Below are 20,620 nucleotides of genomic sequence, written 5' to 3'. Positions count from 1 at the left end.
AGGAGCCAAAGACTGAGTAGATAAGAGAAAACCTCCCACCCTAAAAGTTGTCCAGAATAGGCAGGTTGGTAGACTAGAGGGAGAGAGCTGACACCACCATCACCTATGCTGTACCTGTTCTGTGTTTAAAAAAAAAGACATCAGGGAAGCTTGAGATACACCACTGGCTGAAACACCACCAGTTCAGGGAAGACATCCAGTTCTTTATCTCCTACCTATCCTAGTGTGTTGTTGGGATCAGCACCTAGATGATGAGCAGTTGACTAAAGCTGAACCAAGGCAAAATTGAGGTGATGCTGGTAGGAAGAAGGAAACACCTGAACTCACCTCTTCCTCCCTTATCAAGGGCATCTGCCCTTGGATTATGTCAGTTCACAGACTTAGGATCCTGTTTGGACTCCTCACTGCTAGATAACCAAACAGTAAGCGGCAGGTGCATAAAAAATGTCTACTCCCATCTGTACCCTAACCTAACAGACTCAGACCTGTCAATGGTGATCTGTGCATGTACTATCTTCAAGACTGATTAGAGAACTGATTATGTAGGAAAGAAGTCACATCTTTAAAAAGCTGCAACTGATACAAAATCTAGCAAATCTGTTAAGTAGAGGTCAATGATTTATATTTCTCACCTTTTTCACCCATCCAAATTTCTTAGTGTTATTTCGGACAGGTAGTGATAGCCAACCCTCTAATCTTGATTCTGCAAATAAATATTAAAGTAAGTATTTAAACAACACACATCCGAGGCCACCATGCATATGAAATAGCCTTTATTTAGAAAGAATAAGGCAGACATACAAATACCACAATCTGATAAGCAAAATGCCTTGCAACATTTATCACAGCAGATTTTTCAGGATCAAAAAGCTGTATTGCACAGCCAATACTAGCAAATAATGCCACTTAAAAACTAGTCATTCAGACTAAGAAAAAAGACCCAATGTCTAACTATAAAATTATGCTATCACACATACATTCTCTTTAGTAAAAATAAGACAAAGACATTTATGATTTTAAATGCCTATAATTATTTAACTATCAGCCTCCAGCCACTAAAATTGCTTGTGTGAAGACATTAGTACAGAATACACAACATTCAGTTTTAGGGAAAAAAACACCTTCTAAATATGAATACACATAAGCAAATACATATTTTAAAGCCTGTATATTAAAGTTTATATTTAATGCATACTACATTTATTTATTTATTATACAAGATCAATACATTTCCTCAAATATTAATTTACTGTGGGAGTTGCGGTGGGTTATAAATAAAATTAACTATTTTCCTGAGTAACAGCAATAGCTAAATCACAAGAGTTTTGGCATTATAATTAGAACTCCTTGCTCTACAACCTTTTCCTCAGAACTTGTGTAAATCACCACAGCTTTCTCACCAGTAACAAGAAGTCACCTTTGGCTAACCTTTTTGCCTTTACTGCATTCAGTAAACGCTCACTGAACCACTTAATAAGAAATAGCTTTTGCTGCTAGTTTCACACACTAGGAATATTTTATACCACCTTTTCTCTGAAGATTTCAAAGTGGCTTTACATACATTAAGCCTCAACATCTCAACTGTAATTTAATATTTGTTTTGTGGTAGAAGCCAAAGACCAATCAGGATCATGCTCTCACTGTGCTAGGTACTGTATCTACACACAAGATCTCCATGCTCCCGCTTACAAACTACTTGAAGATAAGAATTTACCTCATTTGTGAGGCAAGTAGTATTAGGCAGAACTGCTTACCCATAATAATTGCTTTTTGATTATCTATATCAGAAGAGATCATCATACTCATAGATCTCTGCCTCTGCACAAAAACACTACATTCAAAGTTCTAACACATTTGATTTTAACAAGAGCATCTTGTTCCAGCAGCCTGTGCGGGGAATGTAGCATCCCCTGGCCCTGTAATCACCAGTTCCTTTTAAGCAGGTAGTGAAACATTCCTACGTGTACAAATGGGAATTGAATACAAAGAGAGAAACTTTGCAGAACCCTCAACATTGTAGAGAGAAAGGTAGGAGAGAGGTTATCTAGTATGATGTATACACTGTCTTCAGAGTATATTTGTGTGTTTGCAGGTACCCTTAATGAGGATGCACATTTTAATACACACACCAAGTACATGGGCAGCACTGCACACACATTTTGCCCCATTTGTCTGGCTTGTTAGATTGTAATGAAACAATTTAAATCTTCATCACAGCATCACATGTGGCTCTTCAGGGTCCAACATATGACTTTTAATGGTCTCAGTGGGTTTGCCTGGAGCTACTCTCACTCTGCCTGATATCAGGCAGAGCAAGAAGAATGCTAATCAAAAGAATGCTCCCCAGTGTGAAAAGAATGTATTCACTAAGAAGAAATATTCACATACTACTCTCCAACCTCTAAGAATTCAGCTTGAGGGGGGACAGAAAGTGAATCCTCCCATTTTACTGCTTCTGGGGGCTATTCTCTACTAAGAGAACAGAAAAAGTGACAGGCAATTGTCCCTTACCTGCTGTCAGTGCAGCTGCATAGTTTAAATACTCTTCATTTGATTTGCTGCTAAAACTGGCTCCACCACAGTAATGGTTAAATGCGCTCCCTCCATAACTTTTCCCACATACAGGGATAAGAGAAAAACCGCTGACGAAAAATATTCAGCCACCTCCAGGAAAAGGAATTGGGAGGAGAAGCTGGGTCCCACGAAGAAATGCTCAAGGGGTTTAAAAAAATCTCCGTCAGCGGAGCTGCATACGCATTCACCTGCTTCTGTTGTTGTGTATCCCTATAGCATGTTTCCCAGTATCAGAAATATGAGAATCTAGTCTCTCTCCTCTTAAACTGCATCCTTAGTCTGGGGGCAGGTACAGGATGAGAATCTAGTTTCTCCTCAAACTGCATCCTTAGTCTGGGAGCAGAGACAAGACAGAAGAGAACATATTTCCTAGGAAATCCCCCTCATGGCAGCTTAGATTTGCCTGTATGCTCAATATTGAACCGGGGGGTTTTTTTTAATCTCATCAGGGCAATGTCCCAGCCGTGCTTTATTATCGGAAAGACAACAGATGTGATTCACTGAAGTCAGTATATAATTAAACATTTCTTAAAGACAGCCTAATTTGGCCTGAACTCTGAAAGCCCTACTGATCTAAGAAGGGTCCCAGGATAAAAGTATGGCAGTTATAACAGCAGCTAGAAAGAGAGACCAAAATCTAGTTTGTGTTTCTTTTATAAGGAGCACCAGAACATAAAGAATCTACTTTTTTCCCTACCTCTGTATGCTGACAATATTCCAAACTTAAATTTATCCCTATGTTGAAAGTTAGTGCATGTTTCAGTTAATCCATAATCAAAGAAATCTTTAGTCAGATATTAGATGTCACTATGGTAAAAAATCCCCTCACTTTAGTACTAGGAGGGTTGATCCATAGAGTATGTGTATATTCACATATAATTAGTTCAAAATACATAATATATGTTTATAAAAAAGAGCTATCTTTCACCACAGCCTTAAATAATTATTTTCTTCTTGCTGCTGGAAAAGTAAATTTTGATAACTTGCTACTGCCTTTTATGCTGACAAGGATCCATAATGAACACACAAATCTTATGTATTAGGGACCAATTTTTCAAAAACAACCTCCAAGTTTTTGGCGTCTTAGTCATGTAACATCCAACTTTACACAAAGAATTTGGGCAAGCCAAAATTGGATTTGCACAGGCAAGTAGTAGCTGTACTCACAAAAAGAAAAGGAGTACTTGTGGCACCTTAGAGACTAACCAATTTATTTGAGCATGAGCTTTCGTGAGCTACAGCTCACTTCATCGGATGCATAACCACAGTATGCATCCGATGAAGTGAGCTGTAGCTCACGAAAGCTCATGCTCAAATAAATTGGTTAGTCTCTAAGGTGCCACAAGTACTCCTTTTCTTTTTGCGAATACAGACTAACACAGCTGTTACTCTGAAAGCTGTACTCACAACGTGAACTGCTAGATATTCAACTGGAGTAGTTAACTGCTCAACCGGAACAAATAGGTAATGTTTTGGATACCCAAAAACTTTGAGGTGCATAAAGTTAGGCACAGACACTGGATAAAGACTACTTTGAACATAGGACAATAAAATCACCTTACAAAAGATTTCTACAAAATGATTGTTTTTAAACTATAGGTCTGATCTGGTTGCAAACACTGAATATTTAGAAAAAAACAGGCCAATTCTTTGTTCATGCAACATTCTCTTTAGTATGTTCTTGATTACAACTCGTACTTCCAGTGCTTTCGAAAATAGCATATTAATGGTGTTAGTTATAAAAAAGGCCCAAAAGAAAAAGTTAGAACAAAACATAAGTGCACCAAATCGTTTCAGGCATGTCACCTGTGCTATCAGATTCTGAAGGGATGTGTACACAAGACAATGGTTCTTCCTCTGAGTCAGAATCAGAGTCGAGAAGCATGTGAGAACTGGAAGGCTTAGTGGCAATACTGACAGAGGTAGAAGAATGCTGGTAGGTAAGAGACATGGACTCCATAGTGTGGGATTGAGTGATATGGACTAAACACCCAGCACAAAGGAGGAAAAAGGACAGAAAAGTTAAAACAGAATCACTGAAAAGAGAATATTAGTTTTTACATTTTATCATTTAATACAGTATTTACAAATGAACATATCAATTAAGAGGAAAAATAATTGTTAGTTCGAATGAGATACCGAATGTAATACTTTAATACTTAAACAATTGAAATGAACTTTTTTAAATAACTTCAGAAGAACGAACTACGTATAGTCAAAATAAAGATTGTTTTCAGTTAGTGCATGGATATTAAGTGCTATCAGATTACTGAAAAGGTACAAGGAAGTACAGAAAAAGCAAGGAAGTCATGGAAGCATAAGAATGTCATTTAATGATTTGATGTCCATGATAAAACACTATGACACTGATAAAGATAGGAACATTAATACAAACATCGTACCAGGGAATCCATCATCTGCCTCGGCATCCCCAGGTCCGCTGCCTATGCTGCTGCAGTCTAGGCCAATATGTATTGACTGGAGCTGCGAGCGAAGCTGTTCAATGTCGCTATCCTTGCTGTCAAGCGTCATCTGCAGTTCGATTCGTATCTGGCTCTCCTCTGCTATTTGCTGTGAAAATGATTTGAAAAGGTTTGCCTTTTAGTATTACTGGTGTACTCTATAATTTCTTATTTTTAGTATTTTCTTGGTGGAATGAGGACTTTATAACCAATCTTGAAATATACAACTATTTAATTTCTTTAGCTGAATCATCCCTAAAATATGGAAAACGTACATATAACACATATGACATCTTGGAATAATTTTAAACTCAGATTCAATTTCTTAAACAAATTTAAGAACATTTTTATTGTTATTTATTGCTGCAAATTCACTTCTTACTGCCTGCATTTCATTGATCTCCTTCTGATATTTAATCATCATCTGGGTCAACTTTTCACGTTCAGATTTCAGTTCCATATGCAATTTCCTATTCTCCTTTTCTTTCCTCCGCACATCAGTGTCAGCTCCACGTTTGACTGGATCCTTCCGATTCATGATCTCAGCCAACTTGTTTACAGCCTTAAAACAAAAAACAAAACAAAACACAGAACACATAATAAAGCCCCCATAGGTAAACAATAGATACAAATAATGTCATCTCTCCAACCCATGATTAGCCTCTATTAAAATATTTTACCCATGAATTCAAAAATATTTGTGCATTTCCATCTAAATAAAATGCCAATTTAATTCTGTGGATCAATGAAGTATTGTAAAAATGATAATGACATTTCACTCTGGAACAAAGTACTTTTGTTCTTTTACATACTTTCTTTAGATAGCCCAGTTAGTTGGAAGCCAAATAAAACTTTGAATTGGAATGTCTAATATGCCTCTAGGATGCCCAGAGCACAATGCAGGAGCACAAAATCTGACACAAAGTCTAGTATCCAAACTTTGGCAGAGTTTATTACCAGACGCTTCAGGGAAAGATGAAAACACAGAGGAAGATAATTCAGGGATGCTAACAATATAATTAAATCAAACCATGTCATAAGCAAAATACATGTTAAAACTAGCTTCTCTGAATCAAAATAAAGGATTTATCTGGATTAGGGATTTATACTGGGCTAAATCACACTGGGACAAACTGTTTTATTCAAGTACCGTGAATCTACATTACAGGTCTGTACCCAAGATGTGCAAGTTTTCCTTATGTAATCTGGTTTAGTAAAAATCTCTGAGGATATAAAAATTGTGTCCAGGCTTCAATGAGTGCATACAGCTGGTTTAGAACAGAAAGCAATCATTACATTTAAAAATTCTATCTGCTGCCTGAACAATATATTATTCCAATCATCATGATAATCTGCTCATTCTTTTATACTTACCTGGGTTTTCAGTGTTCTCTCAGACAACAACTGCTTCTCAAACTGAGTTTTAATAATTGTTGTATTTGTTTCTTCCTCTTTTAGCCTTGCAATTTCTGCAACAAGGTAATAAGAAATCTGTAATGGCTAATTAGAGCATTAAGTGGTACACTTTTTGAGAACTAAAGCATTTTCAAATCAAATTCAAGTTGTGCAGTGAACACTCACGTTCTTGGACTTCTTTCAGTTTATTATTCAGTTCTTCTTTCTCATTAGCAAGATTAGCCACATCACTAGTTAGTGTCCTATTGGCTTCCTCCAGCTTAAAAAAAAAAAGTATATATTACCACACAACAAAAAGTAATGCAACAGATTTATCTGATTACTTAAAAGAAGGAAAATACATCAGAATGAGACCAAGGTAAAAGAAAAGAGGATTTGGAGCAGGAAGAGAAATTGGAGGCACAGAGGAGAGAATGACCAAACAAAGATATGTGAGGAACTGGGGGCATGGAGGAGAGAGAGGGGAGCGAAATGAAAAATGTTGTAAAGATTGAGAGATATGGAAAAAAGGAACAGGAAGAGTCTGCCATCAAAATCAAGACACTAACAAGCTCAGGACTTGGCAGAATTCATGAAAAATTACAGCCATCTGGAGGCGATAGACTTCAAAACAGAGAATGTGCAGGTTTAAGTGCTGTATGGAGTTGAGAAAGCTTGGAATTGAAGACAGGGAAAGGAGCTCACTGCAGCAAATATTTAGAATGAAAAGGAACTAAAGGAGAGCCTGCTGAAAGAGAGGGCAGGGATATAAACTGAATCAGAGAAGCACAAGCACAGAGCTGAAGATAATCATATACTGAAGTGAATTTCTTGCAAGACAGAGCAGGCATTCCATAGACAATTGAAGGAAAGGGTTAAGTTTAAGACTGGTAGGGACAGAAGAGCATATGGTTATGAATAATCAGGATTAATTCAGATTTCAGAGATGTGGAGGAGGAGGCAGATTTTAGATAATGATCTGTGAGAGCTGGAGAGAGGTGATAGAACTGAAGTACAGAAGGTTTGTGTAATAAGAAGGGCAGGTGAGGGGAAAAGAGAGACCCACGTGAGGAACACAGTGGAGGTGAAGATCCAGAAGATGTGTCTGGAAGCCAGGGATTGAAAATGAAGAAACATTTCAAGGAAGGAAGAAGTAGTGATGCCAGTTAATGATGGAATCAACAGTAGTTGATGGAAAATGCAGACCACATGCCTACTGATTAACAGAGATGAAGTAGGCTCCACATTTTGGGATGTGACTAAGAATTAATGAGACATTGCAAGAAAGTCAGTTCTTAATTGAGAGTGCTGGCAGCTCCAGCTGCTTCTTGCTTTCTAGAGGACCCGAAGGGCAGAGAGGGTGACCTATACCTATATGTTTAGCACATTAGGATCAGTGGATATAGAATTGGCAGGCCTGGATCTTTTCTCTGGAACTAGCTAATAGATCTGAATCCCTCCCAGGCTGTTTACCGCTAAGTTTTAGTCACAGGTATTTTTAGTAAAAGTCATGGACACATCACAGGCAGTAAACAGAAATTCACAAGTCCATGACTTGTACTATATACCCCTAACAAAAACTTGGACCAGAGGGCTGCGGGTGCTCTGGGGGGAAGAGGTGCTGGGGGTAGAGGGAAGGTTGGTGGGGCTGGTAGGCTCCCTTGACCGCTCCAATGGGAGCATGGGCAGTGCCTGCAGGCAGGGGCAGCGCCCCCTGGCCCCTCCACCTAGGAGCTGTAGGGACATGCTGGACGCTTCTGGGGAGCCCTGCCGAGGTAAGCACTGCCCCGCACCCCAACCCCCTGCCACGGTCCTGAGCCCCTCCCACACCCAAACTACTGCTGCTGTGTGGGTGGGGGGAGAGAAACAACACAGTGGCCCAAGAGTGCCCCAGCAGCAGCCCATGCGGCTGGCCCAGGGGCTGTCTGAGCTGCTCGGGCAGCCCTGGAGCTAACCATTGCAGAATCCCTCCAGCCACAAACCCCTTCTAGCCAAAGGAATCAACTCCTAGGATGTCATGTTTCAGAACGACTAGGAATTTTTATGGCCGCACTATACACATCTGAAAAAATATGATTTAGAATGGAAAATGTGACATAACCTTGATTATAGCAACATAAACTATACCATCATACACAGATTTTTATATACAACTGAATATATATACATTCTCAGTTTTGTTTCCATAGATCCAAAGTATGGAAATAACTATTTTTTCATCCAGATGTGAAAAATATGTAAACAGAAAATGTTTCTCGGTATTTGTAATGATTTCTAAATTTCAATTAAACAATATTAACCATGTAATGGCTTTTAAAATAAGAAATTCATGATCTCATACTGCTTTCCTCTAGTCTACTTTAACAAAAATCCAAAAATCTTTCAAGCTGTGTATTTCTGTAAGCCTCCAAATGTATCTTTGTTATAATGATTAAAGAACTTATAGCATGCACAAAAATATACCACAGGAGTTATGATGCAGATTACTCACAGATCCTATGGTAGCGTCTTTCTCAGTAAGTTCTTGCTTATGCCTAGCCATCATCTCTTTAATCTCCAATTCTTTCATGATCTTCTCTTTTTCCAAATCAGAGTACTGTTCTTCAGCAATGGAGCGAGCAAGTTGCTCTGAATCAGCTTTTGTCAAAGTTATCTCAAGTTGTGCAGCCAGGGAGTCTCTACAAATTATTGAAAAAATAATTAGTTCAGAAACTATATGAAAACCTTTTCCAACTGAAGTAAATATCCTGATTTTCTGTACATATACAAATAAGCGTCAAACCCTCACCTCTCATCTTGTAACTCCTGTATCTTTTGCTGCATTTCTTTACAAAGTTTGGTCTTTTCTTCACATTCCTCTTTAAGCTCACGAACTTGAGTCTTGTACAAAGTCTAGAATTTGAAACAAAGAAAAGGAAAGAAAAAGGACTTGCATATTCTAGCTGATGGAGTATCTGAATGAATGAGACAAGACCATGTTAAATCAAAAATCCTTTAATACAGCAAGAGACCAAGCACAACAGTGTCTTGTCTCTTCTAGGCAGCAATACTCCCCAAAACAGTTTCTTTCACCTTCAATGCATGCACCCTCTCAAAGAATCCCCTTCATCACCACCCTCCTGAAACCCAGCTAGTGGGGAAAAGTGAACCCATTGAAATCCCCTCCAGCCACCCATACATTCCTCCATAAATGTAGTGTGCTGTCCTCACACAATGATTAGAAGTTCGAAAGTATGTATGCAAGTACAATTTATACTCCACACATACACACGTACATGCTTTTTGATGGTTTTTTTTTTTTTGTATTGCAACATAACTCATTAAAAATACTTTAGAAATTTGTTTTTAGAGTGATTTGGAAAAAGCAGCCTTTCCAAATCTATAATATTAAGACAGTTCTTCATAAGCTATCACGTCCATTTAACGGAAACATAACTAACAATCAAGAATTATTTATTTGTTCATGTACAAAGTTGATCTCCCACAGAAATACATCTTTTTATAAAGATTATTATTTTAAGCGGGCAAATAAGTCATTGCAAATTAATTACATGACAAATTGAATCCTTTTCTTTCTGTTTATGCATTGCTGTGGCAGATCCTGCTTTTGCACAAGTATTTGCAGAGTAGTTTATGAACAAATTTCAGACTACATGAACATTTGCAGACTGTTCTTTAAAAAGTATTTGCAAGTCACTATCTGAGATACAACTGTTCATCTAACTTAGATGGTACTGTTTCTGCTCCTTAAAGACTGGATTGGTAAAACAAAAACTACAATACATACTGAGAAATATTGTTCAGCTTCAAGCTGGTCTTGAAGCTCTTTCATTTGTCCATCTGCATCCTGACGTTCTCTGTAAAGTTATAAAACAGTGCTTGTAAGCAAAATTTGTGAAGATATTCCAAACAACTACATAAGCACAGAAGGCTGTGTGCATGCACACACATCTATAAAACTCTCTTATATCTTAGCATCCCCTGATCAAAGTATGGTCATCTATACCAAATCCTGAGGGATCCTCTGTCCCCCAGGTCTCTCTTGTTCTCCTGTTCTTCCTGGACAGCTACGAATACTGCGCTCTCTTCTGATCCGGAAAGGTTAGTAAACAGCCTTTTAAACTGACAGTACTGTTACATGGACTAGCCAACAAGAGACATTACAAAAGCAAATAGTCATTGGCCTCTTCTCTCATCTCCATGCAGGACATCAATAAAATGACAATCGGAGCTCCAAAACCTCAGGTAGTCAGAGTCGCAAGATGGACCTTGAACGTTAATTTACTGCTCTTTATAGTGCAGATTTTTTTAAACACACCCATTATTAAAGCAACTCATTCAATCACTAGTCAGCACTTCTGAATAATAGTAATACTTTGCACTTCTTCCATCAGAGGACCTCAAGAGTGCTTTACCAATGGCAGTGAATTAGACCAGAAGAGCCTCCACAAAACTCATTTTATAGATGGAATAAAAATGAGATCTTTCTAACACCTACATTAGTCTTGACCATTCTTGCTCCAGATAACATACATTGCTAATTACAGAGAGCAACAAATCTCATATGAAACAAACTCCCCTTCCCAATTTGGTTTTTAGAATCATCATAAAAGATTTATTTTAATTAGTGGTAACTGCTTAGTGTTTGTAAGTCACACTGAAGATGAAGTTACGAAGTGCTAAGTCTATTATCTCATTTTTAGCTGCAAATTTAGAGGTGTGCAATCATTTTAGTCTGATTCCAATATAGACTCTTCAGGAAAGCTAATTCTAATCAGCTTGTCATGTCACTCAAATCTTAACATGATCCTTTATGCCTTCACACAATCTATTTTTTGGAAAACAGCATTTCAGAGTAGCTTTCTATTGAATCTACAGGTGTAACTCATGTGGTCAGGAATTTTTTTTCTTTTTTGTAAGCTCTTTGGGGCAGCAACCGTCTCTTAGCATTTGTTTGTACAGAACCTATTACAATAAGGCCCCAATCTCTGCCAGGGCCATTAGATACTACTATAGCATAAACAACGGCAAACAACCATCAGGAGTGTCTATGATACGATTGATTTTTGTATAGTCAGGATTTTATATACATACAGCTCTCAAATTTTGCATAAATAAGATAAAAATGCAATTGAATTTTTAAAATTAAAGAATTAAATAAAACTGTGATGCAACTCTACTTACTTGCGGAGTTCATTATTTTGCTTTTCCAAACTCAGTTTGATTTCTAGGAGATGGTTATTCTCTTGTTTTAGCTGTTTCTCTGACATTTTCAATGTGTTGACTTGTTGTGTTTGCATCTTCAGGTCATTCTGCGTGAGGCAGCGCTTTTGTGTTTCCTGTTCTATTTTTAATGTCAAGTTTTTAACCTGAAAAACAAATTAATTTTTGTTTTGTTACATCAGAGGAATTTTACAGACCCATACAGTAAGGAACTCTAAAAACAATATTTACACTTGCACTGATTCTCTATTATTTTTATTGTATTAACTATTGTACAGCTCAAACATGTCTTTTTTGGATATAAAGATTATTCTATAGCTAAAATTATCTCTAAGTAGAATAAGCAAGTTTTTCACCCTAATATTACAGAATTTTACATTCCACATAACAAATTTTTTAAGTCTGTCACAACATTGAAAAACTTCAGAAAATGAAACTTTACACTGTAAGGAAACCTTCCTGCAACCTACAGAAGTGAGTGTGGAGATATACTTACTATTATTTTCATTTGTAAAGATTTACAGATACTGCCCATAATCAGGAAACTTTCATACTTTTAAAACTGGAACAAATTTTACAATATCCAAAAAGTTCCAATTCAGACTACTTATATAATTGCTACTTACATCTTCATTTAGTTTATCCTTTTGTTTAAGGAGCTCATTTATTTTCTGTTGCGACTGTTTGAGATCACAGTCCAACATAGAACACCGCTTTTCAATTTCTAACAAGGAGTTTTCTACTTTTTGCTTTGAAGCTCTCTCCTCCAACAGCTTCTTTTCCATTTCTGTGAAATAAGAGCATTTAAATGTGAAGTCAGTAAGAGTTGTGGGTGCTCAGACCTTCTGAAAATAAGGACACTTATTTAGGTGCCTAGCTGTGGCCAAAATTTTAAACTTGGGTGCCTACAATTTAACATACTTTGGATTCCTGTGGGATGAAAGGTATTAGATGGCATGACAAACTGATGATAAAATTATGAGACACACAAAGATGAGTGACTTAATATCTTTTACAGGACCAACTTCTGTTGGTGAGAGAGATAAGCTTTTGTGCTTATATGGAGCTCTTCTTCAGGATGTGGGTCTAGGATCCTTAGAAAACAGACAGCCATTTTCCCACCAACAATGCTTCAAAGCCTTGGCAACTTTAACAGAAGGATCCGGAGTTAGAATTGATGAAGAGCTCGACACCCTGAAACCTTTAGTAAGCAAGCTTCCTGGAGAAAGCCACAGGCACCAAACCTAGTCTCTTAGCCTTTGCATCTGATGGCCACCCAAGAACCAGAGGGTTTAGCAGCTAGAGCTTCCTTAAAGGAAGTACCTGGAGCCTATTCTGCCCATCTTTGAACAGTCTGGGCATGAAAGTCCAGCAAATGAAACACATAGAAGGAGAATGACCTTTCCTCAAGGACTTCAGGCACCTAATATGGTTGCCCAACACTGGGAGGACAGATGAGCACAAAGTATGTCTCTTAAATCCAGTTTCTTTTTTTTTGATTCTGCCATAACACGGAATCAAACCTACCAATTGTACAAAACCATCTACACTTATTACTATACTTCAATTACACTACACACTAAAAACAACCACCACAAAAATTACCAAAGGTATGCTCAATGGAGAAAAACCCCTGGATCTGAATGGATCAGAGCAGTTCATTTCCATTTAGCATAGCAGTTGAAAGGAACTGAGGTGGTAGAGGACCCCCAGCATTTCCTTATATGGCCTCGTGCTCAGAATGTTCAAAAACACTGAGGGGAAGTATAGGAGAGGGCGTACAACTGCTCCAATGAATACGGCTTGGAGACGGTTCTACCGTTAGGCACCAACAGGCCTATAAGTAGGAATATGCAGAGTCATTCAAAGAGGTTAATGTACATGACATGGAGTGACTGCCTGTACTAAAATCCTTTTATTTATCCCCAGAATAGCTACCAAGAGGGCAGTGCATGAATCCTTAAATCATTCCACCAATGTACCTTAACCCTAACATGCAGGAGGGTATAATTCAAACAGCATCTGCATTCAAACCCTGACCACTCTTGGGATGGTCAAATGGGGGAGTGGGGGTGGGGGAGAACTATGCCAAATGTGATTACTTTATGTGATCTGAGCAGCTCTAGAATTTTTAATTTATATGCAAAACTCTTGAATCAGCTTCCTAACGTGATTCAGAAGTGTATAATCTTATAAATTTCAACTTCACAATTAGCATTATAAAACTTATATTATCTAGATTACATAATTTTAAAATTAAGATTGTATGCATACCTTTCATGGCTTCAGACTTGGCTTCCTCAATAGATTCATAGATTTTATTCTTGTCTGCTAATCGTGCTTTTGTGGCTTTATGTTCAGCTTCTTCTTGTTCCAGGTTCTGCTGCATAACCTTGAGTTTATATGTCATGTCTATTTCCATGTTGCTCTTTTCCTGTTGAAGTTACAGGAAAAAAGGAAATTGACTTATTTGACAAAACAGTTACTCTTGACTGCAAACTAAGGCTAACATAGTTACGAATGGTAGTACTATGGAGCATGACTAAAAGGCAATACACTAACAGAAGAAGACATAGTCCATGCTCCAAGGATCTTACAATTTAAGACATCAGTCCTGCAATTGATTTAGTGTGGGCACAAAGAGGCACTGCATGGTTGCAATGGTACTCCTGTGTGTAGGAAATTATTGGATTGAGGCTTAAAAAGGGAGTACTATGTCAAGTTAAATATGGTTCAAAATTTAGGATTTGTGAAAGCAAGATTTTATAAAACTTAATACCAATAGAAAAGTTTTTCATAGATTTGCTATTAACAGCAGTTTGTTTTCTTTAAAATTTCTGCTTTAAAAGAAATTTGTACGGAACTGTAGCTTTACTTGGCACTTTACAGAGAAAGAAAATAACATGGTTCCTGACTAGCAGACTGTAATCTAAGTGAGAAAAACACAGAACATACACACAGAGAAAAGGTAGCCAATATTAAAGCAAAGAAACGTAGTGCAAATCACTTTCTATAATACAACAAGTAAAAAAGTTCTACACTTCAGCAAGTTCCGATTTTTCAATGGGGACTAAAATAACCTTGTGCACAATACAGCCTACACAATAGAGCATCCCTATAACATCTAATCTGCTATGGGCAATCTTTCAACATGTTGCACAGGGAGCTTTCTAAGCAATCTATGCAACACACCAAGAATAAATTCCTCTAATACACTGGGGTCGGTCCACAGACCATGTCTAAGATTTCCAAAGGGGTCCGCACCTCCATTCAAAAATTTTTAGGGGTCCACAAATGAGAAAAGATTGAAAACCACGGCTCTAAGATATTCCTCTATCTTAAAAATACATTTACTGATTTCCTATACATGCTGAAAATTATTTAAAGAGAAAATTTAGGGAAAAAAGTTACCAATTCATGTAACTACCATGGAGCTTCAATCTGATGCAGTTTAGTTTCTATTAATGCCATCATTTTATATTCTACCTTTTATACTGCAAACCAAGTATATATTCTACTCTAACGTGTACAGTTACCTTTTCCAAATCTGTGAACCTCTCTTGCAATTGTCGCTTCTCCACTTCTGCTTTGGCTAATGCACTCTTTCCATTTTTTACTTCTTCTTCTAGGCTAGATATTCGACCTAAAAATATTCAAAACAACAACTAGTCAGAAAAAAAACTTAGCAATAAAAAGAAAAAAAAGGTAGCTACAAAAGTTAAAATAAAATACATTCACATTTAATAGGTGTTAGCAACATTTTACGTCTACTGATACAATTGACTTGGACAATTTATTAAAATTAGTTACAATTCCCAGATCAAATAATTACACTATACTCTTTTATATTTCTGAAATGCAAATTAATGTAGACATTTGCTGTAATACCTTGTAGATCGCTGATAATCTCTGACCCATGACTTCGATCTCTTCTTTCAGATTCTAGGGCTGACTGAAGATTGATGAAGTCCTTCTCAAGTTTGAGTTTAGCATTCTCAAGCATGCAGTTTTTATCTTGTAATTCTCGATTATTAGCTTCCAACTGCTGGATTTGCTTTGTACTTTCAGTGTGGTTCTTCCTTAACCTGGCTGCAGTATCAGACTCTGTGCGTAGTAAAGCATTGGCTTCATCCAGCTATTGATTAATAAATGCACATTTTAGACAATTAAAATGAAAAACAACATCTCCATTACAAATTAATCATCAATTTATGGACTGAAGGAAAAGAAAAAATATGGAAATGTTTTCTAACATGACATTAGTAAACCAACATTTCATATTAAAGAGCAACTTCTGTAACTTCTTGCAATTTTCTTCTGCTAAATAGGAAGCCTGAACTTCAGTAGCTCATTATAACAATGGCTTTAAATTAACACTAACACACACACACACAGAAATACAACTTGCCTGTCTTTGTAGCTGATTGATTTTCTCATTTGATATCTGAGAGTTCTGATTTCTTCTTTTCAAATCTTCCAGCTGGTCTTTCAAACTGTTAACTATAATAAAATAATCATATGTGACCTCCATCACACACTGATTCACAATCTTTAAACAGATCTTACCAACAAAACAACAGTTCTGTTATCTTATGTTAAAATCCCCGTGTACCACGTTTAAGGTTCTGTTCCACATACCATCATTTTCCAAATTGCGTTTTTTATCTGCTTCATGTTCTGCTTTCCGCTGGTATTCTGCATTCTTGTGTTGAAGAAGAGCTTTCTCTCTTTCTAATTGCCTTAATGCAGATTCTACATTCTTCCTTGATGTTACCTGGAGATAATTATAGTTAAGTTCAAATAAAATACACAGAACCATGGTATTACTTTAAAGTTATAAAGGATAGCTCATGGATTCCAATTAACTTACAAATATACAAAAATGTATTCCATCTGCTTGCTGTATACACACACCATAACACTTAACAGCTGTGTTTGTATATAACTGTAGAACAATACACAATTAGCAAATAACTATATAGTTATACAATTCTATTTCTAAGGAATCTGGGTAGTCAGGAGATCAGCAAAGGATGTAAGGCCAGTTCAAATCCACTCCAGACTGGCAGTGCCCTAAAGCTGTTACTGTATGAAGGCTGTTGATAGTCTATGTTAAATGATTGTGCGGGCTTCTGTCTAGTTTCCAGTGAACAAGTATGCAATGAACAAGCAGCATCAGCAAAACTGGCAGACTCAGCAGCAAAACCAATGATTAAATGGGCATGAGAACTAAGCTATATTCATCCCCTCCAGAGGTGGTCCCTGAACATCAGGGTTGAGGCACAAGGATGGGGGCAGGAGAGGGATGCTTGAACTGCTACTACCTGTTACCTGCTCTATGGAGGGAATATTTCAGCCTTCAACAGTATCAACCCTGCATCTTTAACTGGAATTCAATTCACACATGCTATTTCTCTATAAATTATTAACTAAGGCACAGGACATAGTAAACATGATTCTGGAATCAATTAAATAATGCAGGAATCACTCTACCCTTCTCTTGCCAAGATATTGCAATAGTGGCAGCAGATTTATGCTAGGGTATACTGTTAGAACATAAACTCATGTTCTTGTGCCATAGTTCCATTGTTCCTTAAAAGTTAGTGTATCCTGAGAAACGTAAACATACCTAAAACATGTAAGAACACTTAAGCAATAGAAAATACACTGATTTACCTCTTCATCTAGTTCTTTCACAGTCTTCTCTAAACGAGCATTAACAGACCTGAGGAATATGAAAACAATTAGAACAAAAGCAAGCATTGGTTATAATGAAAAACGGAATAACATGGATGTGTCTTGTGAATCCTGCTTTAAGCAACCACACAAGCACCAAGAAAAAAATAATTTGTCCAGTAGAGGTGGTCTTCTCCAAAGACAAAACAAAAAGATGGTCAGGGATGCAACTCCATGCTCCAAGTATCCCTAAACCTCCAACTACCAGAAGCTGGGACTGGACTACATGGGATGGATCACTCAATAACTGCCCTCTTTTGTTCCTTACCTCTGAAGCATCTGTCACTGACCACTGTCGGAAGACAGCCTACTGGGCTAGATGGACCACTGGCCATTGGCCTGACCCAGTATGGCCACTGTTATGTTCTAAAGGATGAGGGAATCATATGGGGCTAACAAATTGACTGTTTAAAATGGGATCTCCTTAGTGGAGCTGGGATCCCTTAAGTATGCTTTTAATTGTATTTTAAGTTTTTAAAATGGAAAATTAAAAAAAGTCTGGCATAAATATACCAAATATAAACCGCTAACTCTTACCTGCACTTCTGTTCTAGTTCATCTTTGGCTTGTATTTCATTACTGAGTTGTTCTTCTAACTTGCTCATTTTTTTCTGAAACTGTGCAAACTGTCAGAAAAAGTATGGTCCACATATAAAATACGAACACGTAAAAATGAGTGTAGTTCAGTTAAATAACCAAGACAGATGAGCAATGAAAATCAATATAATCTTACAATTTGATGGGAACAGAACATTATTTCTTAACCAGCCACCACCACTGGATTACTGGGAATTAAAGTTACATCTCTGCAAGATATTAACGCTCATGAAGATTCTTCATGAAGATATCCATAGAAACAAAACTTGTTGCATACAATATTAAAATAAATCTATCCATCACAGTATTATGTGCTGCAGATGGTGAACCACAAAAGCTCCACAGGAATAGAATGTTGTTTTTTGCCCTCTCCTTTATTCTCTCTAACCCCAACTCTTGAGAGCAGATTCTTTGGATTAGTCTCTCCAAAAAAACTATATCGAGCATATGACCAAAATGGATGACATTTTAAGAATGCCTCTGAGCATGCTCAGGTAGAATACATCATGAAAGAAAGTGAGAATTTCTTAGTCTAACACTTGCACAGAACCTAACTTGTCCCCATTACATTTTGGAAAACGCCATATTGCCAATTCCCAACATTCTAAAACCATAAGTCAATACACAAAAATTCATGAGACTGGATTAAAAATCATAAATTTAGGAGTTTTTAATTGCCTTCTGGGCTTCTGAGTCTATAGGGTTCATGTTTTTAAACTTTTTTCTGCAAACATAAGGGGAAGAAACATTTTAAAAAAACCAAAATTTGAGATGGTCACAATTACATGACTATAGGAGCTGGGGCATTAAGAAAAACATGAAATACTGTGATATTCATAATAAAAATGACAAGAGTTGGCAACACAAATATAGCATTTTATCAATCCTTTGTATTTTACTAATCAGAAATATAGAAAAATAAAATATTTGCTATTGAAACATACAATTGAAGGGACTATGTCACATATGCTTGGCTCTAAAACTACTGGAAGAATTCAGCAGACACTGCATGCAATTTTAAAAGGCAATAGCCTTCTTTTAAAGAGCACCACACACTCCTAATCTGCACAGTATGATGGAAAGGCAGTACAGAAGCACAGGGTGTATTTATTTTTATGTTTGCCGATGCATGGCATGAGCTTTTTCCACGGCTGTTTTTAAAGGTTTAAAAATTACCAACCCTCACAATTTTTAATTAATGGAATAATCTCCTTGATTTACTAAGAGAGGGCTAAGATCAATAATGGTTAGTATATTTGTTTATTTTGAGATACACAAAAATCCTATCAGACTTGCTGCCATCTTAGTGAATAAACTCAGTTGGCAAGCCACAAATACTGAATAAACCTTCCTGCTTCAAAACTCACTCATACTGAGGGTCACTTTGATGCTCACAACCATTCCTTCACTAGTACTGTGTGAAAATTTACTTTTCATGCCCTGGACAAATTAGCAATAAATCACTTAGATGTGGAGCCAAAATCTACAACGTTCCCTGGAGCAAAATCTTTTGTGGTGAACAGAGCCTTACACGTTTATTTGCAAAGTAAATTGTGGTTGCCAAATAGGAATTAAAGGTAACTATATATAAATCTGAACAAATATTAACCTTATTTCACTTATAACTAACTGTAGGCTCTTTCTTAAAAGCAATTTACAAGTTCTTTTATTCATAAACAAATTAATCTACTGTTAGCAGTTTACTGGGATAAACCCTTAACATCTATTACTTCATGCTGACAAAAACTAACTTAGCTATCTTAATTTCTTTCATGATTCAAAATAATACACCTACCTCTTTGCTGTCCTATAAAAAGAAGAAAACATTTTTTTTAATCATGAGCATTAAAAAGGCAAAGAACAGGAAACATTTCCTACAAATCTTTTTTTTTTTTTAAATGGTCTCACCATGCTTAATAAAATTTCAGACTTAGAATATTTTATACTTTGAAGGTCATCTTGGATTCTAATCATGTTTTAATTACAAAATGTTAAAGAATTTACAAATATTTGTTTTATTAGAACTAATATTCTCTACTATAGGGAATACATTTTCAATGGTTGCAGAAATTTATAAAAATGTTAATACACCTTTTTAAATTTCTAAATTAAACTAATACTATATAAACACAATCCTTTCATCTAAAATGTATACTGCACAATTTCATGTAGTAGTTTGACATTTTCATGTTTACAGATGGAATCTGTCAGTAATTATACAGAAATATTCTAACATTAAGCAATACAAATTAACTATTCATAACTGAATATTGTTTAAATCCACTGTGCAAGTCTTAACAGACAGCAAAATAATTTAAACATACATTAATGTTTATTAAAAAAAAGTACTTACCTCATTTTTCCTGGATTGCATGGATTCATTTTCTCTACAAGACTGAGGAGAGTCACTTAGCAACCTGTCGGAAAAAAAACAACTCTTATTCAAGTTTTCAACAACTCTAGCAACCATGCCAATCAACTCATTTTAATCAATTCTCTCAAGTCTTAACCTCTGCTAGGCTATTCTCCGAATGAAGCCATTTTTATTCAGTATGAGTTTTCATTTGAATGTTCTCTTGGCCAAAGTAAACGTTCAGACTTTTTCAGTTCAACACAAGTTTCTAATGTTTAAA

At 36.6% G+C, this 20,620-nt stretch overlaps 1 protein-coding gene across 2 annotated transcripts in view; it reads right to left on the bottom strand.

The window, feature by feature from the left end:
* ROCK2 (Rho associated coiled-coil containing protein kinase 2) overlaps positions 1-20,620 on the bottom strand; it is a 171,623-nt gene that overhangs the window by 32,116 nt on the left and 118,887 nt on the right. The window contains exons 10-28 of one of the 2 annotated variants that reach the window (XM_048845516.2): positions 20,341-20,404; positions 19,783-19,794; positions 17,928-18,016; positions 17,331-17,379; positions 16,293-16,428; positions 16,063-16,154; positions 15,543-15,789; positions 15,191-15,297; positions 13,929-14,088; positions 12,281-12,441; positions 11,616-11,800; positions 10,219-10,288; positions 9,220-9,323; positions 8,923-9,109; positions 6,618-6,711; positions 6,411-6,505; positions 5,419-5,598; positions 4,977-5,145; positions 633-703 (exon numbers count right to left, since the gene is read on the bottom strand). In XM_048845516.2, coding sequence (XP_048701473.1) covers positions 633-703; positions 4,977-5,145; positions 5,419-5,598; positions 6,411-6,505; positions 6,618-6,711; positions 8,923-9,109; positions 9,220-9,323; positions 10,219-10,288; positions 11,616-11,800; positions 12,281-12,441; positions 13,929-14,088; positions 15,191-15,297; positions 15,543-15,789; positions 16,063-16,154; positions 16,293-16,428; positions 17,331-17,379; positions 17,928-18,016; positions 19,783-19,794; positions 20,341-20,404 — 2,272 coding nt within the window. The remainder of the gene's footprint in view (positions 1-632; positions 704-4,976; positions 5,146-5,418; positions 5,599-6,410; positions 6,506-6,617; positions 6,712-8,922; positions 9,110-9,219; positions 9,324-10,218; positions 10,289-11,615; positions 11,801-12,280; positions 12,442-13,928; positions 14,089-15,190; positions 15,298-15,542; positions 15,790-16,062; positions 16,155-16,292; positions 16,429-17,330; positions 17,380-17,927; positions 18,017-19,782; positions 19,795-20,340; positions 20,405-20,620) is intronic. The other variant, XM_048845517.2, reaches the window with a different exon arrangement.

Source organism: Caretta caretta, chromosome 3 (genome assembly GCF_965140235.1).
Source record: "Caretta caretta isolate rCarCar2 chromosome 3, rCarCar1.hap1, whole genome shotgun sequence".
In the NCBI taxonomy this organism is placed as follows: domain Eukaryota; kingdom Metazoa; phylum Chordata; order Testudines; family Cheloniidae; genus Caretta; species Caretta caretta.
This window is presented reverse-complemented; position numbering and strand designations above follow the sequence as displayed.